Source organism: Agelaius tricolor, unplaced genomic scaffold (assembly GCF_023055355.1).
Source record: "Agelaius tricolor isolate 1412-34295 unplaced genomic scaffold, bAgeTri1.0.p SCAF_7, whole genome shotgun sequence".
NCBI lineage: Eukaryota > Metazoa > Chordata > Aves > Passeriformes > Icteridae > Agelaius > Agelaius tricolor.
Window position 1 is genome coordinate 329,692 of NW_027269267.1, and position 27,387 is coordinate 357,078.

The window sequence follows — 27,387 nt, forward strand, 5'->3', positions numbered from 1 at the left end:
TCTGTGCTATAACCCCTGCCAAACCAGGCTGGATTTCTCTCCTCTGTGACTCAGCCAGTAAATCATGGAATGGCAGAAGGTTTGGGCAGGGAGGGGAGCACTGGCTGCTGTCTCCAGGTGCCATCCTGCTCTCATTTCTCATTTCTGCAGGTGCTGGATTCACACCTGGCAGCTCCCCCATCCCCTCCTGCAGCACAGCCCTGGGTGAGCAGGGAGCCAGAAAGGGGCTCTGCTCCCCCTCCTCAGAGCCCTGCAGCCAAACCCTGGGGGTCCCTGCAGCCAAACCCTGGGGGTCCCTGCAGCCAAACCCTGGGGGTCCCTGCAGCCAAACTCTGGGGGTCCCTGGAGCCAAACCCTGGGGGTCCCTGCAGCCAAACCCTGGGGTCCCTGAGCCTGGGGAGCCCTTGGCTGCCTCTCCCAGGGGCTGGAGCACTCAGCTCCCAAAACTGCACTGTTTGGAGTCAGTGGAAATTCTGCATGAAGGACTCAGGCACACTCAGGCTCTGTGTGATACAACAAAAAACCTGTGATAAGATTAGTGGGAAAATAGACTTGCATGCTATAGCAGAAACCAAAGAGTGGGGATCCTTTATGCTGGGGACAGCAGACCTTTGGAAATCGTTGTCAGAACGATTGCTGTTGCCTTCCACAGCAGCCAGGACAGCAGGGATGTCCAGGGGAGCAGCCCCCTGCCCCCAGCCCACTGCCCCCAGCCCACTGCCCCAGCCTCACCAGCACCATTCCAAGCCCTCCAGCACTTCATTCCTGCCAGGCTTCCCAGCCCAGGCCCAAATTAACCAGCAGCTCCACGTCTCCACACCTCCAAGGTGCTGCTGTGCGTGGGGACGAGCTTTGGAGGGAGGCAGGAGAGAGCAGGAGCTGCCAGGTGAATATTAAACCCAAAGAGCTGCTCGGCAATATTTAATGTTTTTACTGAGTTTGACTTCTATGCTTGTGGGGAAAAAAAAAAAAAAGAAAAAAAAAAGAAAAAAAAATCCTGGGCAATGCAAGGACTCCAGAGAATTAATATCTTCCCCCAGCATAAAAGCCTCATTTTTTATGGAACACAAATGAGTTCTGTGCAGACAGGGAGGTCTGGGAGCACCTTGCTCTATTTGCCAGCTGATATTTCTAAGTGTCTACAGAAAGTTGGGAGGACCGTGGAGTGATGCATAAAAAATTGTAATTTTTAAAATAGGAAAATAGCTGGGAAAGGGCCTGGGAGGGGGGAGAGCTCCTTGTTTGCCTGCTGCATTGCAGATGCAGAGTTAAGGATCTCCATTAGGCTTTGCTGCCATAAATTAAGAAGCATCAAACACACAGAGACAGAAAGGCAAGGAAAGAAGTCCGAGCTCTTACAGCTCCAAGTCAGGGCTCTGAGAGGATTCCTGGGCAGATCCCACAGCCTCAGTGCAGGGGTGAAACCTGGGGCCAAGGGCCAGCCAAGGGCTGCCCTCACCCCAGAGCAGGAGGGGTTTCAGGTGGCCTTGGCAATGGGGCAGAGCCCAAAATCCACTGTGGAAAGCCCAGCCAAAAGCTGGGGGAGCTCCAGACTTGGTGGGGAAAAGCACAGATTCCAAAGGGGGAAAGCCCACAGAGCATCCCTGCCCCGAGGAAGTGAGGAGCAATGGAATATCCCCTGGGTCCTGGCTCCGGGCACACGTTCCCAGGCTGAGCTGGGGCTCCTGCCCGTGCCAGGCGTCCCTGGGGCTGCAGGGACAGGCTCCCCTCTCCCTGACACCCCTTCCAGCAGCCTGCCCTGCCCTGGGCTCCCCACCATGCCCAGGCTGCCTCTGCCTGCCCAGCACCCGGAACAGCAGAGGGTCCCCGGGGCTGGAGGGATGCTGTGGGTACATCCTGACAGACAGACAGACAGACAGACAGACAGACAGACAGGGTCATGTCCTGGGCAGCTTTCAGCTCTGGGATGATTTCCCCAGGAATGAGTTGAAGCTACCGGAGAGGAGAGATGCAGTCTTAGGAGCAGCAGGAGCACACAAAGGTGCCCAGAGCCACAGGCCTTGGAGAGAAAAGCCTGGAAAGGCTTGGAAAGGCTGTGCTGGGAGAGGCTGCGGTGCCTGAGGGCTGCTGCCACTGACTGGGGACAAGGGACACTGACAGCAGCTCCCCTGGAGGTGGCAGGTCCTGGTGTGACCACTCACCCAGATGTGACAAAGTTCAAGCCTCCCATGGACACGTCCCACACAGCTGGACATGGAAGAACTCCCAGCTTCCACAAATGTCCAGTTCTGGTCCTGCAGGAGAGCCCTGGAGGGGCTGGAGCGTGTCCAGGGCAGGGAATGGAGCTGGGCAGGGGCTGGAGAATCCCTGAGGGAGCTGGGCAGGGGCTGCAGAATCCCTGAGGGAGCTGGGCAGGGGCTGCAGAATCCCCGAGGGAGCTGGGCAGGGGCTGGAGAATCCCTGAGGGAGCTGGGCAGGGGCTGGAGAATCCCTGAGGGAGCTGGGCAGGGGCTGGGGCTGGAGCAAAGGAGGCTCAGGGGCCCTTGTGGCTCTGCACAAGTCCCTGCCAGGAGGGCACAGCCGGGGGGGTCGGGCTCTGCTCCCAGGGCACAGGGACAGGAGCAGAGGGAACGGCCTCAGGCTGGGCCAGGGCAGGCTCAGCTTGGCCAGCAGCAGCAATTTGCCCATGGCAAGGGAGCTCAGGCCTTGGCAGGGGCTGCCCAGGGAGCTTTGCAGTGCCCAGCCCTGCAGGTGTCCCCTGCAGCCGGCACTGTGAAACCCCGATGTGCCCAATGCGCACGGCGAGCCCTGCTCGGCACCGGGAGCCCGGGAAGCGCTGGCTCAGGTTCGCGGAGGTTTTGGGGACATTTGGGGGAATTTGGGGACGCTCGGACCGGGACACCCGGGGGGGGCGGGGCGCGCTCCCAACGGCCCCGCGGCGGCCGCGCCACCAGCGCCCCCCGGCGGCGCCGAGCGGAACTGCAGGAGCCGCGGAACCCCCGGCACCAGAACGGAACCGGGACCGGGGAACGGAACCGGGACCGGGGAACGGAACCGGGACCGGGGAACGGAACAGGGACCGGGGAACAGAACCGGGACTGGGGAACAGAACCTGGACCGGGGAACAGAACCGGCACCGGGGAACGGAACAGGGGAACAGAACCGGGACTGGGGAACAGAACCGGAGAACAGAACCGGCATCAGGGAACGGAACCGGGACCGGGGAAAAGAACCGGGACCGGGGAACAGAACCGGAGAACAGAACCGGCATCAGGGAACAGAACCGGGACCGGGGAACAGAACCGGGACCGGGGTTCGAGTGCTGGGAACAGAACCGGGACCGGGGTTTGAGTGCTGGGAACAGAACCGGGACCAGGGTGTGACCAGCTCCCCCCCAAATCCACGGCATGGAGCTGCCAGAAGAAGGAGGGTGGCACCATTGTGTAGTCATGGAGTGGTTTGGGTTGGGAGGGACCTTAAAAGTCATCTCAGGAACACCTCCCGGCATCCCTGTAGGGATGGGGGGCGGAACTGAAATGGCAGAAGCACGAAGCCCATGTTTTTTGGTAATTTATTAACTAGCAATAGGCTCCAAGGCTCTCGGAGGGCAGCCCGCAGCCCCGCTAGTCAATGTACCTCACTGTCACCAGGGGGCTGGCGAAGCGGACGTGGCGGCTGCGGCGGCGGCGCTGGACGCGCCGTGCCCACCAGCCCACCAGCAGCCCCCTGAGGGAGGAGCAGAGCTCCAGGAGGCCGCAGCCCGCCCCCCTGCCCCTCTCCTCGGGCTCCTGCTGCTGCTGCCGGGGCCCGGGCACCGACAGGGACGCCCTGCCCCGAGCAGCGCTGCCGGGCCTGCCCGGCCCCAGCGAGCTGATGCTGCTCCGCGGTGCCGTGGGGCTGCAGGTCTGCGCTTCTCCAGGGGGGACGAACCAGTCCATGGCTGCCGAGCTGCCGCCCTGCCCCATCTCCAGGAATATGGCATTGCCTCGTTTCCTGCCCTTGACTCTGTCCTTTTTGGCCGCAGTGTCCATGCCCGCCTCGGGCCGCTCCTCTGCGGGGCCCTGCGGGGACTCCTTGCCCCCCAGCAGCCCCGGCTCCACGGGCACCTCAGGCTGGGCCGCCCTGCAGCCCCTCTGCATCCTCGGCCACTGGGGCAGCTGAGCCTCCAGCTCCTTGTGCTGCTCCTCCGAGAGCGCCTGCGAGGTTTGGGAGAGCCTTGGCTGAAAGTCTTGGGGCACCCCATGGCACCATCCCTGGAGCTCCAGGTCACCAGCACAGGCTGGTGGAGAGGCTCCCCAGAGACCTGCAGAATGCCAGTGAGGGAATCCAATCCTGCTGGGGTGGCAGAGGCTGGGGCTGCTGTCTGCCAGGACACTGCCAGACTGTGGTGCCCAGCAGTTTGCTCCTGTGAGGCCCCTTTTATAGCCTGGCAGAGTCCCCTGTGTGACATCATGAGGCAGCCAGAGCCCTCTTTGTGACAGTGTGGGGCAGTCAGAAATCCCTTTGTGACAGTGTGGGGCAGCCAGAGCCCTCTGTGTGCCATCCTGGGGCAGCCAGAGCCCTCTGTGTGCCATCCTGGGGCAGTCAGAAATCCCTTTGTGACACCCAGGAGCCCAGGGGAGAGCCCTCACTGCCTTGGGTGCAGGGTTGTGAGAAAGAAACTTGTGAGATAATAGAAACAAATTACAAAAAAAAAAAATGAAAGGCAAAATGCAAACAAGAAAAGAGAAAGGAAGAAGTGATATGATGGGGGAGGGTCTCCTGGGCACAGCCATCACCAAAGGAGGAGTTTTGGATTCTCAGGGAAGCAGGGAGGGAGGCAGCAGGAATGGAGAGGGATGGCCTTTGGGAGAAGGGGCAGCAGAGCAGGAGGTGACAAGGATGTCCTGAAGTCCTGCAGTCCTGCAGGGAAGATGAGAATGGCCAAAGCCCTGCTAGAATTTAATGTGGCTACTACTGTAATAGACACTAAAACTTCTACAAATAATACCTTCGCTTTGGTTTGGTTTGCTTGGGGTATTTTTTTGTTTGGTTTTTTTTCACTGCTGAGAGGAAACATTGAGACAAAGAGTGAGGAAAACTCCGAGGTACCCAGGGATCAGGCCTGGAGAGTGTGGGTTGGGGGAGTCAGCTCCTGCCTGGGCAAGCTGCTCCCTTCCAGGCCGGGTGCCCGCCGGGCTGGGCAGGGCTGGGGACGTGGCAGTGCCGGGCCAGCCACGGCTGCTCCGCATGGACACGGGCACGGAGACGGGCATGGACACGGGCACAGGCAGGGGGACAGGCATGGAGACGGACATGGGCACGACATGGGCACAGGCATGGGCATGGCAGGGACACGGGCATGGACACTAGCACAGAGACGGGCACGGACACAGGCACAGACACGGGCACGGACATGGGCACAGACACGGGCACAGGCACGGGCACGGGCGCGCCCCGTTCCCGCGGCTCCGCAGCGCCGGGGCAGCGGGGCTCAGCGGCGGCGGCAGCAGCAGGCAGGGAGGCGGCGGCTGCACCAGGCTGCCAGGCTCTCCCCGAGCCGGGCACGGAGCTTGCCCAGGGCCCAGCCCGGCTCCCGGCCCCGGCCCGCGGGCAGCGGCTGCGGCAGCGGCGGCGGCGGCGGCAGCACCGGGCCCCACCACGGGTCCGCGCTCAGCAGGCCGAACGTCAGCCCCAGCGAGCTGCTGCTGCTGCTGCTGCTGCTGCCCTCCGAGCCCGTCTCGGCCACCAGCACGTCCCTGGGGATGAACCAGGCCAGGGCCGGGCAGCCTCTGCCGCGCTCGGCCTCCGGGGCGCTGCTGCTGCCGCTGCCGCTGCCGCTGCCGCTGCCGCTGCCGCTGCCTCTGCCTGTGCCGCTGCCGCTGCCTCTGCCTGTGCCGCTGCCTGTGCCGCTGCCGCTGCCTCGCCCCGCGGCCCCGGCTCGCTCCGGTCCGGCCGCGCCGTCCATGCCCGCCTCGGGCCGCTCCTCTGCGGGGCCCTGCGGGGACTCCTTGCCCCCCAGCAGCCCCGGCTCCACGGACACCTCGGGCTGGGCCGCCCCGCAGCCCCTCTGCACCCTCGGCCACTGGGGCAGCTGAGCCTCCAGCTCCTCGCGGTGCTCCTCGAAGAGCGCCTGCGAGTCCTGACAGCTCCGGATGAACCTTGGGAAACGCCTCCTGGAGCTCATGGAGCCGCGTGGGGAGCTGCCGTGGGGCAGCCCCAGCTGTGCTGATCTCCGTGCCCTGCCCACGCTGCTCTGCCCCTCCAGCCGGCCTCTGGCTGCGCTCGGATGCTCTGAGCTCTGATGGATCCTCTGCAAGAACCACGGATGGGTGAGACAGGAGCAGCTCCCCAGAACGCTCCACACCGTCCTGCCACGCATGGCACACCACCAACACACCCCAAACCCACACGGCCCAGCCCAGCCCAGCCCAGTCCAGCCCAGCCCGGCCCACACAGCAGATCAGAGGCCACCTACCCACAGACGCTTGTCCCGTAGCATGACAAGGACCAGGATGAGCTGCAGCAGCACCATCGTGATTGCCACCAGCTCACCCGTGGTGAAGATGTTGAGGAACCCCATGGCACGGTCCCTGTCACTGGCACAGGCTGCTGAGGAGGTTCCCCAGGGACCTGCGGAGCCCTGGTGAAGGGCCCCCAACCCGGCTGGGGTGGCAGAGGCCCTGGTGGTGCCAGTCTGCAGTGTCACAGCATCCCATGTTCCCTTTTATACCCAGCAGGTGGGCAAAGGCCCCTTTGTGACAGTGTGGGGCAGCGAGAGCCCCTGTGTGACATCACAGGAGGGGCAGAGACCCCTGTGTGACATCTGAGTGCCACCTGGCAAAGGGGACATGCCCATGTGCCTGGCTATCGAAGTGGAGCCGCCCAGGAGCACACAGGTGGTGCTGGGCAGGTGCAGCCCCCATGGCAGCTCCCCACGCAGTTCCAGGAGCTCCAGAATTGTTCCCAAGGCTCATCCAGAGCTGCTGGGACATCCTGTTTTCTCCTGCAGGACTTCAGGACATCCTTGTCACCTCCTGCTTTGCTGCCCCTTCTTCCAAAGGCCATCCCTCTCAATTCCTGCTGCCTCTGTCCTTGCTTCTCTGAGAATCCAAAACTCCTCCTTTGGTGGTGGCTGTGCCCAGGAGAGCCTTCCCCATCACAACACCCGCCAGTCCTGGAGAGTTTATCTTCCCTTCCCTTCCCTTCCCTTCCCTTCCCTTCCCTTCCCTTCCCTTCCCTTCCCTTCCCTTCCCTTCCCTTCCCTTCCCTTCCCTTCCCTTCCCTTCCCTTCCCTTCCCTTCCCTTCCCTTCCCTTCCCTTCCCTTCCCGGGCCAGGGTTCCCCGAGGGGCCAGGCTGCCATGGGGCAGTGGCTGCCACAGGCTGGGCTGGGTGGGCACAGATGGACCAGGGGACCAGCCTGCCCTGGCCAGGGTAGGCAGCAGCTCCAGAGCTCCCACTGGGCCCCGCACTCCTTCCCATGAGGAGCCCCCCACCCCTCTCATGGGGAGCCCCATCCCTCCCAGCGCTCAGGGCCTGATCCCCCATCCCTCCCAGGGCCGCCCTCCCTCGGGCAGCACCCCTGTCCCAGGCAGCAGGGACAGGACACACGTTCCACGGTTTATTTCCATTTTGGTGCATTTCCTCCGTTTATTTCCAGTTTGGAATTTCTCAGGTGCGGGATGCCACAGGGGGATGTGAGGCCCACTCTGGTACAGTGGGACAGGCGCTGTCTGGGGCACCCTTTCCCCAGGGATGGAGCAGCTCCCTCCCTGCAGCTCGGGGGGGACCAGGGGCATTTGTGTCACCCTCACCCACAGCCCCCGCCATCCCTGGGGGTCGCAGTGCTGGGCCCGCAGAGCCATCAGGCAGCGTTGCCCAGGACCAGCACGCTCATGAGGAAGACCATGAGGAAGAAGACCCACATGAAGAAGCGGTCCATCACCTTGGCCACCTTCTTCCACTCGCCCGTGCGGCGCTGGTTGGCGCGGTGGCGGCGGAAGCAGCCGGCGATGTACCCGACGTCCCTCAGCAGGCCGTCGTGGTGGCACAGGCAGTGGTCCCAGGGGCAGCCCCGCACCTCCGTGCCCGCCTGCCCGTCCCCGGGGCTCTCCCCCGCTGCCCTGGCTTCCCCCGGGGCTGCGCGCCCGCCCGGCGCCCGCTGGGGGCTCTTGCAGCTCTCGCCCACCTCGTAGACGCAGCAGAGCCGGGCCAGGTGGTGCAGGATGAGCCGGCGCGCCCAGGGCGGCACGGGCCGGGCCCCCGGCCCGCAGTGGTGCACGTTCATGATGAAGATGGTGAGCGCCGTGGAGGCCGTGATCATGGTCATGGTGGCGATGTAGTACTTCCCTGCGGGGGCAGCGGCGCTGGCAGGGGGCACCGGGGCTCCCGCTGCCCCCCGTGCCCAGCCCTGAGCCCAGCCCTGGCCCCGAGCCCGGCCCTGGGCTCACCGATGAGCGGGACGCTCTCCGAGGGGGGCATGCTCTCGGCCACCAGCAGCTGGAACACGGTGAGGGCCAGCAGCACCGTCACCCCCAGCGACACCTTCTCCCCCGAGTCGGCGGGCAGGTAGAAGCCCAGGGGCGCCAGGAAGGAGACCATGATGCAGGGCAGGAGCAGGTTGAAGATGTAGAAGGAGGCGCGGCGGCGCAGGAGCAGGGTGTAGGTGACGTCGGGGTAGGGCTCGGAGCAGCAGCCGTAGGTGATGACATTCCTGGTGGCCGGCATGCCCAGCACCTCCCACTCCACGTTCTCCACGAAGTCCGTCAGGTCCCCGCTGTCCAGCTGGTTGCGGAGGTCGATCTGGTTCCCGTTGTGGGTCCAGGAGCCGAAGGTGAGGCGGCACTGCTGCCCGTCGAAGGGGAAGTAGGACACGTCCACCTTGCAGGAGCTCTTGGTGATGGCGGGCGAGTCCCAGGTGATGTGCCCGTCGGAGCGCAGCACCACGTTGGTCTCCATGGAGCCGCCGAAGTGCTCGTCGGCGCTGGGCACGGAGGGAGGGGTCCCCGTGGGGCCGCATCCCCTCCCTGGGCCCCCTGCAGCCCCTGGCTGTCCCCTCGCTGCTGGGCTCAGTCCCAGGCACACCCGGCACCCCCGCCCCACATCTCCCTGCATGTCCCCCTCCAGGACCCTCCTGCTCGCCCCCCGAGGCTGGCAGCACCCCCGCAGCCCCCAGCCCCAGCCGGGCCCCCCAGCCCCGGGAGCAGCCGGGGGGACCAAGCACAACGCACTTGTTGTAGAGGATGATGTCCGGCCGCCAGACGTAGCTGCTGGGGATGCGGATGCTGTCGATGCCGCCGTACTCGTCCTTGTCCCAGGTGAGGTGCGCGTCCAGCCAGGTCTGGCGGACCCACAGGTAGGAGGTGAGCACCTGGTTCCTCTCGTCCTGCCGAGGGGAGAAGGTGGGCGTGGGGGAATGGACCCCGAGGCCGCCCCGCTCCCCTCGGCCCCCGGCCCGGCGGCCTCTCCGGGTGCCCCGCGGAGCTGAGCTGGGTTCGGGGGGCCCGTGCTGGTTTTGGGGGGGGGACCGGGCTGTCTGCAGAATGCTCTGAGCTGACCCGAGGCCACCGGGGCTGCTTCGGGGGCGGATCCGAGCTGGTTCCAGGGGCTGAGCGTCGGCGCGGGGTCGAGCCGGACCCGGGGCGGGCAGCGGGGCGCGGGGCCGGTGCCGTGCCCGGCGCTCACCATGTCGATGATCTGAGCCAAGGTGACCTTGAGGGTGACGTTGAGAGCCCGGTCCGTGTCCTCCACGGGGCGCAGGGCGCTGGAGTAGTTGGCGAAGAGGTCGTGGAGCAGTTTGTAGGCGAACCTTCCCGGCGCCGCCCGGCAGCCTGGGGACACGCGGAGCGGGGCTCGGAGGGGCCGGGCTGCAGCCGGAGCCCCCCCGAGGGATCCCCAGCACCCGGCCGCGGGACCCTCCGGCAGCTGGGAGGGACAGGGAGCACGGCGGGACCCCCGGGATCCCCCTCACCGCCAGCCCGAGCCCCCCGCCCCGGGATTCCCCGTGTGCGGGGCGATGCTGCCCCGGGGACCGGGGGTCCGCGCCCCTGGAGCCCCCCTGCTCACCCGGGGCCGGGAGGAGGCCGGCGAGGCACAGGGCGAGGCACAGGCGAGCTCCGGGCTCCATCCCGCCGCAGGTGCGGGGACACGGGGGGGCGGCTGACGTCAGGGCGGGGACAGGGCGGGGGGGCACGGCCCCCAGGCAACCACGGCGAGGGGCTGCGGTGGGCGACCCCCGCGGGGCCCGGCTGGGAGCGGGCACGGGCCGGGACGGGCTCCGGGTGCAGCCGAGCCCCTTCGGGGATGGGTCTGGGGGGCGCTGGTGGCAGCCACGCGGTGCCTGTCGCTGTCCGCACCGGCCCCAGCCCGAGGACACGGGGACACCGCACCCGCGACACCGGGGACACCGCGGAACTGAGGGCGGCTGGTGCAGCTCCGGGGCGGAGTGACCGCCCTGCACAGCAAGGGAGCAAGGGATATCCCGCTCTCCGGGCTTGGGAAAGAGCGAGGGAAGAGAAGGGGCAGATGGTTCCCGTTCGGTGGGAGGAAAACCCGGCAGGCTGAGGAGCCAGGAGATGAAGCAGCGAGGGGCAGCGGCGCCGGGCTCGGGGGTGCCGGAGCATCCCCAGCTCCAGCCCCGGGGAATCCGCCGGCTCCGCTCCCCCGGCGCCTCCTGGCACCTTTCCCACGCCGAGCCCCGGCGGCAGATGCCGAGCGGTTTTGAGGCCGGAGGTTTTGTTTCCAGGCGGTGAATTATTCATCCCAGCCCGTGCCGCCCGGGCCGGGCCGCTCAGGCCCAATTACAGTAATGGAAGGAGGCGAAGCCGCAGTGACCCGGCCCCTGCACACAGCGAGTGTCACCTGAACGAGCCACCCGCCAGGGACAGGGACACCTCCCATTGTCCCAGGTGCTCCCAGCCCCAGTGTCCAGCCTGGCCTTGGCACTGCCAGGGATGCAGGGGCAGCCCCAGCTGCTCTGGGCACCTGTGCCAGGGCCTGCCCACCCTGCCAGGGAACAATTCCTCATTACCAAGATCCCACCCAGCCCTGCCCTCTGGCACTGGCAGCCATTCCCTGGGTGCTGTCCCTGCAAGCCTTGTCCCCAGTCCCTGTCCAGCTTTTACAGGAGCTCCTTTCAGCACCAAAAGGCCAAAATCTGGTTTATCTGGGTTGCCCACACTCTGTCCCAGAGATAAGTGATGTTTCCTCCCGAGATCCTGAAGGAGCCTACGCTGATGAGCGCCGAAGGCAAGGTGGGATTGTATCAGTCATTCTGGGGCTGTCCTTACCCCCCACCCAGCCATCCCGGAGTGACACAGCAAAGGACACACACCTCCAAACCCTGCCTTAAAAACCACAGGAACCCATGGGAGTACTATAAACATTTTATTTGTGGTTTTCAAAAAGACAGGAAAATAATCTAGAGCATTTATTTATATTTTTTTCGATAAAAACCTTTCGATACTCCTCATGCATGAAGACCTTGGGCGCGCACCCCGGGGCGGTGCCGGGCGCTGGGCAGGGCCCGGGGCGGGCACGGAGCCGTGGCCCAGCGGGCGGCTCTGTCCCAGGCGAGCACTGGGGTGAGCCCTGCAGGGCGCTCAGTGCGCGGCCAGGGCCAGCTCGCGCAGGTAGGCCTGGGTGAGGCCGCGCAGCTCCTCCAGCGCGTAGTCCTCGGGCATGGGCAGGCGGCCGATGTGCGGGGCCAGCAGGCGCAGGGGCACGCGCGGCTCCGCGGGCTCGGGGCCCGCCTCGGGGCCCTGCTGCAGGCTCAGCACCGCCCGCAGCACGTTGGCCACGCGCTTCGCCATGTCTGCAAGAGCGGGGACACAGCGCTGCTGTCACGGATGGGTTTTGTGAGAAATGCTTTTGCTAGGATCTTTGCTCCTGAGAAGCTGAGAGGCCTCGGGAATGAAATGCGAACAATAATTAACTGCTGCTGTGGAATGCAACAGGTGCCTCTTTGATTGGTCTCGTGTGGTTGTTTTTAATTAATGGCCAATCACAGTCCAGCTTCCTCGGACTCTGGTCAGTCACAAGATTTTATTATCATTCCTTCCTTTCCTTTGCTAGGTTTCTGATGAAATCCTTTCTTCTATTCTTTTAGTATAGTTTTAGTATAATATTTTCGTTTAATATAATATATATCATAAAATAATAAATCAGCCTTCTGAAACACAGAATCAAGATTCTCATCTCTTCCCTCGTCCTGGGGACCCACAAACACCACCACACTCGGCGTGTGCTCCGCCCAGGAGCGCTGCAGAGCAAACCCAGCTGGGATTGATGGGGCGTTGAAAGGGAAGGCACTGGATGTGCTGTCCTCTTTCTGTTCCCTTCCTCAGCACAGGCATGCAGCCACAGGGGGAGAGCAAACAGCCTCAGGCTGTGCCAGAGGTTTAGGTTGGATACTGAGGAAAAATTCTTCCCCCAAAGGGTTTAGGAGGCTCAGCCTGCAGAAAAGGAGCCCGAGGGGGGACCTTCTCACACTCCTCAACTCCTTGGCAGGAGGAGGGGGGGATTGGACTCTGCTCCCAGGGAACAGGGACAGGAGGAGGGAGAACAGGCTCAGGCTGGGCCAGGGCAGGCTCAGCTTGGATATTGTGACAATTGCTTCCCAGACAGGGCTGTGCAGCCCTGGCACAGCTGCCCAGGGAGGTGGTGGAGTGCCCATCCCTGGAGGGATTTCACAGCCCTGTGGATGTGACACCTGGGAACATGGGTCAGTGGTGATCCTAGCAGTGCTGGGGAATGGCTGGACTGAAAGGTCTTTTCCAACCTAAAAGATTCTATGAGTCAGGGATACAGCTGCTGCCCAGGTGTCCCAGGGAGCTGCTGGACAGGGTGTCAGCATACCTGACTGAGCCAGGCGGTCCTTGGCCGTGTGGCACTGCAGCTGCTCTATCCTGTTGCACAGGGACGTCACTTTGGTGTGTAACCGCTCCAGCTCGTAGGTGGAAACATCCAGCTGGAAGAAAACACGGGTCAGCTCCAAGGCCAAACTCACCCACCAGGTGACACTACACCAAAACCTGCCTGAATTCACACCAGAGCAGGCAAAGGGGAAGCCTGGACAGGAACGTGGGGGAATGGACTTGGAGATTGCTGGGTTTGTCCCATTCCTTTCACTTGTCACTGTCACAACCCACAGGACACAGCCCTCCCCTGGCTGTGACAGCAGATAGCAAAGCCTGGTTTTAGAGATGCCCCACGTTCTGTTTGAAGCGCCTGCCAAAGAGAAGCACCAACTCCCCCTCAACAGCCAGTGAGAGCGTCAGTGCAGCCCCTGTGTGAGCTGCCAAGGCACAGAAGGCAGCTGCCCTACCTGCTGAATCCTGTCCAGCATCTCGTTGACACGGATGTAGTCGAGGTAGACCAGCCCCGCCAGCTCCCAGTCCTGGATGAGCGCGCTGCGCTCCGGCGGCGCCAGGTCCTCCAGGAACCCCTTCAGGTACTTGTAGTTCTCGTTGATAATTGCATCTGCAGAGAACTGGGGTTAGGAACAGAGGCCACCCCATCTCCACAGAGCAGGGACAGAGGGCCACTGCTGCCCTTGTCCCCAGACACCCCCGTGCTCCAGGAAGGTGGGGCTGTGCAGCAGGGAAAGCACTGCCCTGCTTCCCTGTTTGCCCAGGAAAAGCACCACACCAGGTATCCAGGGAGAGCTGGTTTGGAACTGCCAGGCCCTCTGTGCTAACTCTGCTGCTCCAAACCCAGCCTGATCCCTTTATTCGCCGCCCCATGGCTTGGAATCATGGAGTCACTCATGGTTTTGGGCTGGGGGGGACCTTAAATATCATCCAGTCCCACCTCCTTCCACTTGTCCCGGGTCCTTCTCCAGCTCTCCTGGAGCCCCTTTAGGCCCTGGCAGAGGCTCTGAGCTTGAGGTCTCCCTGTAGCTTTCTCCTGTCCAGGTGAGCCCCCAGCTCTCCCAGCCTGGCTCCAGAGCAGAGGGGATCCCACTCCCACTCCCGCCACGCCTTTGTGTGCTGCTCAAAGTTCAGGACGCAAGAGGAGCAGCAAGACCCACCTGAGGCCAAGTGCCTGACGACCAGCTTGTGGCACTGGTTCCAGTGGCCAGCCTTGAAGAGGAACAGGGCCTCTTTGTGCTTGTCTCCCTCCATCCTGGCCCGGACGGCCTTGGCCTCGTGGATCCAGCGCGGGGGCACGCACAGGCGCTGCGTCAGGAAGCTCTCCTTGGCCCAGCCCTCGGGGCCCTCGGCCAGCGCGCAGTGCCGGCCCAGCAGCTCCCGCACCGCCTTCTCACGGACACTGCGGGGCACGGGGCAGCCGTCACTGCTCCTGCCAGCCCCACAGGAGCAGCACGCTGCAGGACAACGTGGCCTTCAGGAGCCTCCCACCCCACACCCCTCTGCGATCCTGGGATTTCCCCAAGTGGCACAAAGCCTCCAGGAGCACAGCTCCAGGTGCGAGAAGCCACTACAACCACAGCTCTTTAGGACTGATCCCAAGTTATTGCAAGGCCCAGGACAGTCACACAGGGTCTGTCATTGTGTGTCCAGCCCAGGACAGTCACCCAGGGTCACACTCACAGCCTGTCCAGCCCAGGACAGTCACACAGGGTCACTCACAGCCTGTCCAGCCCAGCACAGCCACACAGGGTCACTCAGGATGTGACCAAGCCCACGACAGCCACACAGGGTCACTCATGGTATGTCCAGCCCAGGACAGCCACCCAGGGTCACTCAGGATGTGACCAAGCCCAGCACAGCCACCCAGGGTCACACTCACAATGTGTCCAGCCCAGCACAGCCACCCAGGGTCACACTCACAGCGTGTCCAGCCCAGCACAGCCACCCAGGGTCACTCACTGTGCGTCAGGCTCGTGCAGCATCACGAACACGGCCCACTCCCACAGCCCCTCGCTCTCCAGCTGGGCAGCATAGCTGGTGTTGAGCACCCCCCAGCTCTGCTGGGACAGGTGGCAGTAGTTCAGGGCCCTGAGCACCTCCCACAGGTGCCAGCTGAGGCGGAAATCCAGCGGGTCAGAGGTGACACTCCTGGGATCCAGCAGCTGGTCAAGCTCGTAGGACCTGCAGAGGAAAAGTGGTAACTGTGAGAGCTGGTTGTGCCCACAAATCACATCCAGTCCCCTCCCTTCACCCACCTCCAAGTGTGTGATTTACATTGGTGTGGGGGTTTGCTTTTCTTTTTTAAGAAGAAAATTAACAGTGTTTACTGCTAAACTCCTATGAGTCTGCACCCAGACTGTCACCCCTTTTTCTGCTGTATGTGCTCCCCTGCAGATTTCTCACTGCCTTCAAAAAAGGCAGCTACAGAGAAGCCTTCCTGCACTCTTCAGACACAGAAAGCACCTAAAACCCCACAAATGTGCCCCAAAGCTTAAGGTTCCCAAGTCTACCATCCCCAGGTGACACCACCTTCTGCCAGGGGTACATGTGGGGCTGATTTTGGACTGCTCCAAGAGGTTCAGGCAGATTTCACCCCCCTGCTTGGTGAACTCAGGCAGTCACTGACTGACCATGACTTTTCTATATGCTTACTGAACTCTTTGCCCACTCACCTGTCACTGTAGAGCTTTAACAAATGGAAGCAGACATCTCTCAGGGGCCTTCCTCCATTGTCATCTTCCTCAATGACATAGCCAGAATCCTCCAGGTAAGGAGGCAGAGGACAGCAGGCGTATTTTTCACACTCTGAGGTGTTCTAGGGAGATAGTTTCAACAGTAAGTTTGAAGACCATATTCTGAACAAAACTGAATTCCACAGCTCAGCAGGCTCAGGAGACTCTCTCTGCACCTGCAGGTGGAACCTCCCCAGAACTATGGACCAACATGAAAAACCTGAACCCAAAATGCTTGGGCAGGTTCATGTCTCACACTGAGCTCTGACAAACACTGCCTGGAGGCACAGCCAGCTCTCACACACAGCCTGTATTCCCAAAGGCTCTTATAGCTGGAAAACTATGTGGGCCTTTATGGAATGAAGTGAGTGCATCCCAGGGAGCCTTCTCTCTGTAGCTCAGCAGGGTCTGGGCAGCCACGAGCAGCACAGGACACACTGAGTCAGTCAGAACAATCAGCTGAGAACTTTCTCTGCAGCTGGGGATTCAGAAGTGCTCAACACTGAATATTGAAGCAAACATCAGTAACATGTTTCTAGACTTGCTGCTGTACTTAGGCTGCCTTGAGGATGGAGGGCTGAGCTGGCTTTAGTTAAATGATTAAACATGTTTTTCAGCAGAACCCTTTGTCCTGCTGCACACAGAGCTGAGAGCTCTGCAGCAAGACACAGGGCTCTGCATAATGCATGGAGCCACAGAGGTGTGGGACAGGGGCTGGGGGGGCACACACAGGTGTGGGACAGGGGCTGGGGGGACTGAGGGGGCACACACAGATGTGGGGCACCATGGGCTGCTGGACAAGGCAGCTGAGGATTAATGACCCCAGTGGGAGAACAGGCTGCCTGCCTCAAAAGGGCTTTTCTGCTGTTGGCCACTGTCACTCTTCCTAATTTTGTCCAGTTGTCAGCTAGACATAAACCTGGAAATACTCCATAAATGGGTTTTCTCCACAGAACTTATGATTCTATAGAATCACAGAATGGTTTGGGTTGGAAAGGACCTTGAAGAACATCCAATTCCACCCCCTACCCTTGGGACACCTTCCACTGTCCCAGGCTGCTCCAAGCCCTGTCCACCCTGGCCTGAGATACTTTTAGGGATCCAGGGGCTGCTCTGGGCACCCTGTGCCAGGGCCTCCCTCCCTCCCAGGGAGGAATTCCTCCCCAGTACCCCACCTAACCCTGCCCTGTGGCAGTGGGAAGCCATTCCCCCCATATCCTACACTCAATCCCACGTTCAGCAACTCCTGGCTGCTCACAGGAGCCTCTGTGCAGCACCAGCAGGCAGGAGCACCCTGAAGGGCTCCTTTAGGGCAGGAGGCAGTGACCCACCTGAAAGGCTGACTCGTACATGGCCAGAGCCCTGGAGATGGAGGCTGTGGGGGGCAGCAGGTACCAGAGGTGCACGGCCATGCAGCGCTTCCAGTCCAGCAGCGAGCACACGTTGACACTGATCCTCTCGGAGAGCTGCCACACCTGGAGCACAAACCCTGCTCAGCCACACCTGGGGCCACAAACCCTGCTCAGGCACCCCTGGAGCACAAACCCTGCTCAGCCACCCCTGGAGTCACAAACCCTGCTCAGCCACCCCTGGAGCACACACCCTGCTCAGCCACCCCTGGAGTCACAAACCCTGCTCAGCCACCCCTGGAGCACAAACCCTGCTCAGCCACCCCTGGAGCACACACCCTGCTCAGCCACACCTGGAGCACAAACCCTGCTCAGCCACACCTGGAGCCAGGTGTGCAGCAGCAGGAGGTGGCTCTGGGAGAGGAGCCCCTCCCTGCAGTGCCCGTGGCTGAGCGGCTCACCAGAGGGGGGGTGATTGGGAGGGAAAGAAAGGAAAGAAAGGACTAGCAGGGCTGTCCTTACCGGGGCTGTCCCCAGTGTGTCTGTAGGGCTGTCCCCACAGGGGCTGTCCCCAGAGGGGCTGTGCGGCTGTCCCCAGTGTGTCTGTGTGGCTGTCCCCAGTGTGGCTGTCCCCAGTGAGGCTGTCCCCAGAGGGGCTGTGTGGCTGTCCTTACCGGGGCTGTCCTTACCGGCTTGCCCGCGAGCAGGGCGAAGAGGCGCAGCCGCTCCTCCTGGATGAAGCGGTCGCTGTGCAGGCGGTGCCAGTCCACCAGCTGCAGGGTCAGCAGGTCCCTCACGGGCTGGCTGCCGGCCAGCTGTGACAGCAGCAGCGCCAGGCGGTGGTCACCTGCAGGGACACCCCTCAGCTGCACACCTTAGAGCCCCTCACAGGGCTTTGGGTTGGGAGGGATCCTAAAACTCATCCTGTTCCAGCCCATGCCCATGGCAGGGACACCTTCCACTAGGTCAGCTGCTCCAAGCCCCATCCACTGGGGGATGGAATGGGGAGGCCACAACTCCAGTATTTCTTACAAAATAAACCACTCCATAAACACCTGGTATAACAGACAGGGATAAAACCTGCCATAAGGCTCTGAAAATACGTGTTTTTAACCCAAACAGAAAATGTCTGAAACAGAAGCTCAATTAAGAAGATAATTAATTAAAAATTCAAAGGAGTGACTATGAAAACTCCGAGTTCCAAATGCACTCCAGCAGCACTTCCTGACTGGGGGTAGCTCACAGAGCCAGAGTGAAGGGGACCAGGGAGTCCAGCAGCAGCTCCTACCCAATCTTCAAGGCCAGGCTGGACAGGGCTTGGAGCAACCTGGGACAGTGGAAGGAGTCCCTGCCTGTGATGGGGGGGGAGGTGTGGGACTGGATGGGCTTTAAAGTCCCTTCCAGTCCAGCCCATTCTATGATTTTGTGGTCACTGACAAGGGAACATTTCACATGCAGAGCAGTCAGTGACTATGAGCTCTCTAAGTTTAATCTCTCTTTGTGCATGTCCTTTCTCCTCTACACAAAAGCTGTGATTTAGAAAAGCTGTGATCACAGAATATCCTGAGTGGGACTGACCCCCAGGGATCCCCCAGTGCCAGCCCTGCCCTGCCCAGAGCCCAGCAAGCCCAGCCTGGGCATCCCTGGCAGCGCTGGCCAAAGGCTCCTGGAGCTGCGGCGGCCTCGGGGCCGTGCCCATTCCCTGGGCAGTGCCCAGCAGCCCGGGTGCTCACCTGCCTGCTGTGCCAGCCTGCAGGCCTCGCCGATCCTCTTGCCCGTGAGGCAGCTGAACACGGCCTCGACGTGGCTGCCGTGCCGGGCCATGGCCACCTCCTCCTCGATGCGCGCGGCCGCCGTCTCCGACAGCCACCGCGAGAAGGCGCGGCGCCGCTCCAGCGCCAGCACGTACTCGCTGGGCTCCTCCAGGCTGGCCTCCAGCTCCCTCAGCTTGCCCCAGATGGCCTCACACAACGTCCAGGCCAGGCACCAGTGCTTCACAACGCCTGTGGGGACACACACCAGCGTCAGCAGTGGGAGCACAGAACTCAGAGGGGCTTATGGGAGGGTGACTCTGGAGAGCTCATGGCCCCCACCCTGGAGGGCTCACTATCCCCACCCTGGAGGGGTCACTGTCCTCACCCTGGAGAGTTCACTGTCCCCACCCTGGAGGGCTCACTGTCCCCACCCTGGAGGGCTCACTGTCCCCACCCTGGAGAGTTCACTGCCCCCACCCTGGAGAGCTCACTGCCCCCACCCTGAAGAGTTCACTGTCCCCACCCTGGAGGGCTCACTATCCCCACCCTGGAGGGCTCACTGTCCCCACCCTGGAGGGCTCACTGCCCCCACCCTGGAGGGCTCACTGCCCCCACCCTGGAGGGCTCACTGCCCCCACCCTGAAGAGTTCACTGCCCCCACCCTGGAGAGTTCACTGCCCCCAGCCTGGAGGGCTCACTGCCCCCAGCCTGGAGGGCTCACTGTCCCCACTGTGTTTGGCAGGGGCTGCCCAGGGAGCTTTGCAGTGCCCAGCCCTGCAGGTGTCCCCTGCAGGTGGCACTGAGTGCTCTGGGCTGGGGACAAGGTGCCCATGGGGCACAGCTGGCACTGCATGGGCTGGCAGGGCTGTGCCAGCCTAAACCATTCTGTGAGAAGGATCATTTTGTACTCACTCTCTGCCACAGTGGGATCCTCAGATGCTTTCCTGGCCCAGTCAGCATAGTCATGGATAGCAGAGACTCCGGGGTTGGGGGCCAGGAGAGGACAGGGCTCATCCATATGGACAGTGCTGTGCTTCAGCTTTATCTCCAGAGGGGTGAGATACAGCTCCTTGTCTCTGTCCATCTTCCATTGTTCCAAGCTCAACTTTTCCACATGAACTTTGAAAGGAGATTCTGTGAGTCTGGAGGAAAAGGGGAGATAGACCAAGTAGCAAAAGTTCTGCATGTTCTCCACGCAAGTAGAGCAGCTCATCCTGCAGCTTGTCCTAATTAACACGACAGTAAAACATGACCCAAGGCATGAAGATCCTGGTGAGAGTCTGGGATTTGGAGCCAGGCTTTGGGACCCTGAACAACCTGGGGTAGTAGAAGGTGTCCCTGGCCACAGCAGTGGGTTGGAACAAGATGGTCTTTAAGTGTCTAATCCCAAACCTTCTGTGGTTCAGTGAATAAACTGTGACTCACTGAACTCTGCAGAGGCAGCAAGCACACCTTCACCCCAGCTCATTCCTAAGCACTTCACATATGCTGGAGAACATCCAGACAAGCTTTCTGGAGCACTTAAATGGTGGGACTGGGCTATATTGCAGTCTAGGTCAGGTATGGAGACCCTAAAGGCCCATGTGCTGGATGCACAGGCATTATGAAGGTGTCTGGGAATTGAGAAGCTGAACTAGAAGTTCCTCAGGTAGGGCAGATGTCCTCAGGGAGAACCAAGAGATTGGAAGCTTTCTGGACAACAACTTTGAACCTTCTCTTTAACCTTGTGCTGGGTGACAGTGCTATTTGTTTGATAAAAAAGAAAAACTAAATCCTCTTACTATGCTATTCCAGGATTTAACAGAGATATTTTTGTGGAGAAGGGCCATGAAGGAGATCTCCATGGCTAACCCCATCTTGCACCACTCCTGCCTGTCAGAAGGAACAGCAGATTCTGCCAGCCATGGAGAGCGAGCCTGTCCCATCCATCCTGAAGGGAAGCACTACTCACGATTTGGGAGCCACGGGAGTGGGCAGGAATCCATATTCCACGGGCTCCACCTGAGCGTCTTCCGCTTCACCGCAGCCGCTCAGCTGATCTCCACAATTGACCAGCGTCCAGTTGGGGCCCCAGCCCACGCGGAAGGAGCGGCCCATGAAGAGTCCCATGTCCATCAGGAGCTTCCCCTTCCCATAGGTGATGGATCTCTCCAGGGGGACGAGCCCGCGCTGCCTGCGGGCCCCCACTGTCTTCACCTGCACCTCGGGCACGGCCGCGGGCACCGTGAAGGCCGAGGCCAGCGGTGACCACAGAGCAGCAGAGGGGGCACTGTCCAAAGTCCTGGGGCCCTTGGCATCTGCCACGGCAGCACTCGGTGCTTGGGAAAGGACACTGGCAAACTTGGATTGCAGCAGCCCAGCAGCTGATGGGGAGAAGCAGGAAGAACGGTTCAGTGGAAGGGCAGCTGTATTTCAGAGGGCATTTCTGGGTTTTGAAGGGATTTCAGGAATTCCCAGAACAGCCAGTGGCAAAGGCCTGGATGGTGTGATGGGAACACGGAGCTAAGTGTGACTGTGTGCAGTGCTGAGTCCCACTGACCCTCCAGCCCTGCCCACAGGCACACAAGGGGTGCTCCCAGGAAGGGGAAAGGCACACTCCACCCCAAACTGGGCCATTCCCAAAGGAGTCCCTGATTTAATGCTGGAATCAGGACATCAGAGCAGAAGTGGGGGGGCACACGGATCAGCAGGGCTCACACGCACCTCAGGGCTGTCCCTGCCAGTCATGTGAGCTTTGAATTGATTAACAGATCTGAATTAATGGGTTTCCTCCATCAGGGAGCACCTTCCTGCTTGTTCCCAGAGGTATTCCTCAACATCCCTATGGAAAGCACCACTGAGTGCAAGGGGCAAGGTTTGGGCAGTGGGGGAATCTGGTAGGGGCTGCCCTGTGCAGGGCACAGCTGGTGCCCACAGCAGAGCCACCACAGGCCACCTCCAAAGCAAGCTGCAAAGTTGGTGCCTCTGGGAGATCTTAAAAGGGGGAAAAATCCACACAAGCAGGAATAAAAAAGAAAGAAAAAAAAAAAAGGGGAAAAGATCAGTGCAAGCATCAGAGGAGGTGAGGAGGTGCTCCAGGTACTGGAGCATTCAGGGCAGGGCTTGTGCTGGAGCAGGGAATGAGTAGAGGAGGGAGGAGTGGCAGGAAGGAACTACTGCAGACCCCAGGATTTTTCCTGTTCATGTTAAAATTCACCTTTCTTCATACAATCTGTGGTTTCTCACCATACCTGAGTGTCTTTTCTGTCCTTGTGATTTTGAAATGGGAAGCCTTGGGGAGCAGATCTCTTGGGAAGTGTCTATCTTGACAGGTTGCTTCCCAGGATAATCCAGGATCAAATCCAGGTCGTCATCATCAGCAAGCAAGGAAGCTTTCATGATCTGAGGATGTGGGAAGCCAAGCCAGAACATCAGCAACCCCTCAGAACATCAGCTGCAGCTCACTAAGCTCATCAAAATAGCTCTTCCCACCCAAAAAAACTCCTACATGCAGCACATGACCAAACAACACAGCCACAATGCAAACATTCCAAGGAACAGTGGAGGCACAGCTCAGGCTTGCTGCCTGATGGATGAGGTTTTACAACCTCTTGTTACATCATCAGTGCACAGGACTCACTGGGGATGGGGGTGACAGCCCACAACAACCCTGATTGCTTAGATCTCAGCTCTGTCTGCTGTTTGTCAGCTTAAGGAGTAACTTCTGGTCTATTTCTCATTACAGGGAGAAGCCCAGAAGTGTTCAAGGTTCTGTCCTTCTACAAAAACTACAAAGAGCTGGAGGGACAGCACCCAGGGAATGGCTGCCAGTGCCAGAGGGCAGGGCTGGGTGGGATCTTGGCCATGAGGAATTGTTCCCTGGCAGGGTGGGCAGGCCCTGGCACAGGGTGCCCAGAGCAGCTGGGGCTGCCCCTGCATCCCTGGCAGTGCCCAAGGCCAGGCTGGGCACTGGGGACAGTGGGAGGTGTCCCTGCCATGGCAGGGGTGGGATGGGATGGGCTTTATGGTTTTTCTCAACCCAAATCTTCTGTGCTACTGTAAAATAAAAGCATCAACACCAAGCCCCAAATCAAGACCAGTTACCCCAAAATGTTTTTTCTACCAAGGCAAAAGGGGCTCAAGGCAGCTGCTCTGGTATCAGTTCAGCTTGTCCCAGTGCTCCCAGAATTTTGGAAACTGAACTCTGGCTTTAAGGTGTTCCATGTCAGCACTGAGCTCTGGCTTTAAGGTGTTCCATGTCAGCACTGAGCTCTCCACGTGTGGGGCTTTCCCCAGAACAGAGGTGTGGTGTATGAGCTCAGCCCCACTCCATGGGATGTGTGTGACCACCCTTGGGGAGGCAGAAGCACCCTTGAGAGGTGCTCCCCTCGTGTCCCAGGGAGGAGCAGGGCTGGACACTGACCTGCAGCACGTAGGGGTTGATGCCCTGGGTGGACGCGATGTGCGTGGACGCTGGCACTGCCTCCTGCTCCTCGGCCAGGGCATCCTCTGCCAAGGGCTCCTGGGCTGGCTCCTGGGTGACGTCTGCCATGTCACTGTCCAGCTCCACCAGCCTGCCCAGCTGCTCCAGCTCCAGGGGCTGCGGATACAGAGGCCAGGTCACACCCACAGACACAGCTCAGCCAGGACAGCCACGGCTCCCAGCAGCACCTGTGGGCTCTGCCAAGGCTGCACACCAAGGGCAGGGATGGACACACAGAACCTTCAGGGTGTGCCGTGCCAGGGAAGGAGCAGTCCCAGAGCAGCGGTGCCCTCCTGGAGTTCTCCCAGTTCTGCCATGCAGTTCAGGGAACTGTTCTTCAGCAGTGCAGTTCTCACGTGCCCAGCGAAGGGAGAGCTCTGTGTGTCCTGCCTGCCTCCCTCCCTCCCCGATCCATCCCATGTGGTACCAACTCCAGTCACAGAGCCTACATTCCACAAAGATCTGCATTTCACATGGACACTGTAATGGGCAGGCCCTGGCACAGGGTGCCCAGAGCAGCTGGGGCTGCCCCTGCATCCCTGGCAGTGCCCAAGGCCAGGCTGGACACTGGGCACAGTGGGAGGTGTCCCTGCCATGGCAGGGGTGGCACTGGGTGGGCTGTGAGGTCCCTCTAACCCAAACCCTTCCATGATTCCACGGCTAACTGCTCACATGGGCTGTACTTTTGCCCAGCTGGCTCCGTGGGACCTGAGCTCCCTTGTACTGGTTTGGTTCTAGTTTAACCATCCCATGACTCAGCTTTGTGTCCTGTGAAAGCCACATGCTTCCAGCTTCCCAGAAAAAACACAGTAAAGAGCACTGAAGTGATGCAAAAGCAGGAGTGAGGAAGCCTAGGCAGGGAGCGTCCTGGGAATCCTGCTCAGGAATTAAGGAGCATGTTCACAAGGCTGTGCTTAGCTCTGTAGAACCAGCCAGGATGGGGTGAAGGGTCTCAGCTGAGATAAAATCACCTGTGGGGGGCTGTAAGGATGGAACTGAGTGGCAGATGCAGAATCTGAGCCTGGCCCCACGTGTGGAACAGATTTACAAGTCAAAATATGGTTACAAACACACAAGTTTCACTGCTCCCTTCATTGGGCTTTAATGCAGCAAGTTCCCTTGCAATATTAATAAATTCATTAATATTTAACTTAGTAAGGAAGGACAAAGCAAAAACCAAGTCTAGATATTAAATGCATCCGATAGCCCAAATAACAGTATTACCAGATGTGTTCTACACCAAGAGTTTGCAATGTTTTAAGTGATACTATGATGCTCCTTAGGGTTTTGGGAAAATGATGTTTTTCCTAATTTCAAAATTAAAACCTAAGTTAATGTTATGCAAGTTAGAGAGGTTAATGGACCTGGAGGAGTTTTTGCTAAGTACACTGGACTGTGCAAGAATATTTGAATATATCAGTGATACTCCCAGTGTTCCTGAGTGTTTAAAACCCCGGCTCTGGTCCCCCAGTCTGAACATGAAGCAGGGAGGGGAGCTGTAGTGATGCTGTTGGGCAGCCACGTGTGCAGCTCAAAATGCAAGTAATTAAGGATCCACTCCAGCAGAGGGATGCATGAGTGGGTGTTAATTAGCTGAGGAGCCAGGAGAGCTGGAGCAGCAGCTGGCCACTGCTCTGGGATTCTCCATGCAGAATGCAGCAGAGCTGGCAGCCCCAGCCTGCCCCAGCAGCAGGATGCTCTGCCCAGGGAGCAGATGGTGCTTCTGGAATTGCTAACAGGGATCAGGGATCACCTGCCTGGAGAGCTCTGACCACACAAATGGTCAGCAGAGACTCACACTGGGTACCAGGGAGAGTTCTGTGTCAGAAACACAGAACTGCTGAGGTGGGAAAAGCCTCTGAGCCCACCAAGTCCAACCGTGCCCCAGCACTGCCAGGGCCACCACTGACCCATCCCAAGTGCCACATCCACAGGCTGTGGAATCCCTCAGCGAGGTGACTTCACCACCGCCTCGGGCAGCCTGTGCCAGGGCTGGACAGCCCTTTTCAGGAGGAAATTTTCCCACTATCCAACCTAAATCTCCCCAGGCACAACCTGAGGTCATTTCCTGCTCCACCCTCCTGTCAGGAGCTGTGCAGAGCCACAAGGTCCCCCCTGAGCCCCCTTTGAAGCTGAGCCCCTTCCCCAGCTCCCTCAGCCCCTCCTGGGGCTCCAGCTCCATTCCCTGCCCTGGACACGCTCCAGCCCCTCCAGGTCTCTCTGTCCCAGAACTGGACACTCTCTTTCGAGGTGTCACACAGTGCTCAGCACAGGGGACAATCCCTGGCTGGGGGGGACAATCCCTGCCCTGGGGCTGTGCCCACACCATGGCTGGGACAGCCCAGGGGCAGGGGCCATTGGCCTCTTGCCCACCTGGGCTCCTGGTATTCCCAGTGAACTAGATCAAACACTGCCTGTGGGTCAAACATTCCAGTGTAAGATGGGCCCAGCACTGAGGATGTTTTGCAAAGATTTAAAGCAGTCACATCCAACACAAATCTGTTTATGAAGCCAGCATATAGCCAGCCTTACAAAAAGTATTATTTTAATAAAAATAGAGCACATTCTTAAAATGGAAAGCAGACAGTCTTGCACACTAATGGTGGTAAAGGCAACTGAGTGCACAGCATCACTGTCCAGGCAGGCAGCACACGGCGGTGGCATTACGGGCGTGCATTTAATAGTCACAAAAACAAGGGCTGTTCCAGAAGAGGTGCAAATCTGCCAAACTCAGACTAGAATTCAAACAAGAAACAAGGGTTGAAAGCCTCCCCGCCCCATCCTTAGTCTGCAATGTCAAGTGTCTCAAAGGAAAGCAACACGCAGCCACTCAGGCAGAGCTCAGAAGAGTTTCTGTGAGGCTTCACTCTCCAGATTGCACTCCAACCACCCCCTTCCCAGGCACAGCTATTCTCCAAATTCCATGTCATCAACCCCCTTTAGTCACTGCTCTCCTTCTACCTGAGCCGGGGGCGCTGGTTTGCCGTTCAGGGCCATCTGCTGGGGTGGCAGGTGCCCTGGGGGTGGCACAGGTGTGGTCTTTAACTTCTTGATGTCCACTTTTAAAGGATGATCTTCCTCCTCCTCGTCAGAATCTTGCAAGCCATACTTGGAAAAGTGTGCTACCTGTGTTAAGGAGAAGGACAAATGTGTCACAGCTTGGCAGTGAAATTTCTGGAAGGCCTGAACACTGGGCAGGTGTAACTGTGCCCTATACCGGTGTCCTAACACACAACTCTTGGGACACCTGCAACAAATTCAGCCTCTCTACAGAGGCTGTTGTTTTAAAGTTTATCAGCTGTCGCAGACTCTGGGATGACAGTTCAGTGTTGTAGTGCTTGGTAATTGTATCATTTCATATGTGTTATTGATTATAGGTATTACAAAACTACCTGCTCTAGGCAGGTCAGGGGCCACAGTTTTCACCACAGAACCACAGACTGGTTTGGACTGGGAGAGACCTTAAAGCTCATTCATTCCATGGGCAGGGGCACCTTCCACTAGTAGGGTTGGTCTGTTGGTCCAAGCCCCATCCAACCCGACCCTGAACGCTGCCAGGACTGAGGAGCTGCTTTGGTGAGGATGGTTCTCACCAGAGCCCAGGCACTCCAGACAGCTGTCGCAGGTCAGAAATGCTTTGAGCTGGGGATGCTGAAGGCTGCAGGCCGGGCAGGGCTGCAGGCTGGCTCACCTTGAAGACCCAGGAGCCGGTCTCAGGGCGGTACTCCTTGAAGCGCGCGCCCTGCCGGCGGGACACGGCCTCCAGCCGGCCCTCGTAGTCCATCTCGGCCAGCCGCTCGGGGCTCTTGATCAGGCACCGCGACGTCTTGTCCGTGGGCCACACCCCGTCCAGGGTCACCTCAGCCCGCCTGCCAAGGGACAACGGGCTCAGAACCAGGGGCTGGGAACCTGAGCAGGGCACAGCCCCGGCCAGGTAAACTCCTGTCAGCTCTTAAACCCAACCGGTGGTTCAGAAACCTCAAGTAACTCATTGACGCTGTAAACTGAACGCACCGTTTGGATTTGTCTCTTGGTTGCAGCCTGCGAGCACAGCAGACTGTCAGGGTTCTAAAATTCAGCTTATCTAACACTTACCTATTTAACCCTTCCCCAATGGGAGGTTTTTTTTCGTCGTCAGGGTAAACAATAACTTCTTTTCTCCGGATATGTACAATCTCATCCAGGTTTAAGTTTGTTAGATTTACTTCTCCTTCGAAGTAAATTGATCCATAACCTGCACAACAACACAAAAGGTCACAATTAAAATTGTGAAAAGG

At 59.8% G+C, this 27,387-nt stretch overlaps 3 protein-coding genes across 8 annotated transcripts in view; all 3 read right to left on the reverse strand.

Annotated features, from left to right (window-relative positions):
• Positions 1-5,434: 5,434 nt before the first annotated feature.
• On the reverse strand, positions 5,435-6,523 carry LOC139591887 (uncharacterized protein DDB_G0284671-like). Its single transcript, XM_071431112.1, has 2 exons — positions 6,419-6,523; positions 5,435-6,253 (listed from the first exon to the last, which is right to left on the reverse strand). The coding sequence occupies exons 1-2, from the start codon at positions 6,521-6,523 to the stop codon at positions 5,435-5,437; spliced, it is 924 nt and encodes a 307-aa protein (XP_071287213.1).
• Positions 6,524-7,571: 1,048 nt separating this feature from the next.
• Positions 7,572-10,195, reverse strand: CHRNA10 (cholinergic receptor nicotinic alpha 10 subunit). Its single transcript, XM_071430030.1, has 5 exons — positions 10,007-10,195; positions 9,626-9,771; positions 9,172-9,326; positions 8,392-8,924; positions 7,572-8,290 (listed from the first exon to the last, which is right to left on the reverse strand). Exons 1-5 carry the CDS (start codon positions 10,065-10,067, stop codon positions 7,806-7,808), a joined length of 1,380 nt encoding a protein of 459 aa, XP_071286131.1. The 5' UTR covers positions 10,068-10,195; the 3' UTR covers positions 7,572-7,805.
• A 1,118-nt stretch (positions 10,196-11,313) lies between these two features.
• The window catches only part of NUP98 (nucleoporin 98 and 96 precursor), a 35,816-nt gene continuing 19,742 nt past the window's right edge, over positions 11,314-27,387 (reverse strand). For 3 of the 6 annotated variants that reach the window (XM_071430007.1, XM_071430005.1, XM_071430006.1), the window contains 16 exons: positions 27,206-27,344; positions 26,802-26,979; positions 26,072-26,236; positions 23,051-23,227; positions 21,879-22,029; positions 20,600-21,011; positions 19,561-19,790; positions 18,628-18,897; positions 17,584-17,741; positions 16,877-17,020; positions 15,486-15,628; positions 14,773-14,994; positions 13,971-14,212; positions 13,266-13,420; positions 12,797-12,908; positions 11,314-11,753 (listed from right to left, as the gene is read on the reverse strand). In XM_071430007.1, the coding sequence (XP_071286108.1) occupies positions 11,542-11,753; positions 12,797-12,908; positions 13,266-13,420; positions 13,971-14,212; positions 14,773-14,994; positions 15,486-15,628; positions 16,877-17,020; positions 17,584-17,741; positions 18,628-18,897; positions 19,561-19,790; positions 20,600-21,011; positions 21,879-22,029; positions 23,051-23,227; positions 26,072-26,236; positions 26,802-26,979; positions 27,206-27,344 (3,110 nt within the window). In that variant the 3' untranslated portion in view covers positions 11,314-11,541. The other 3 variants (XM_071430010.1, XM_071430009.1, XM_071430011.1) reach the window with 3 other exon arrangements.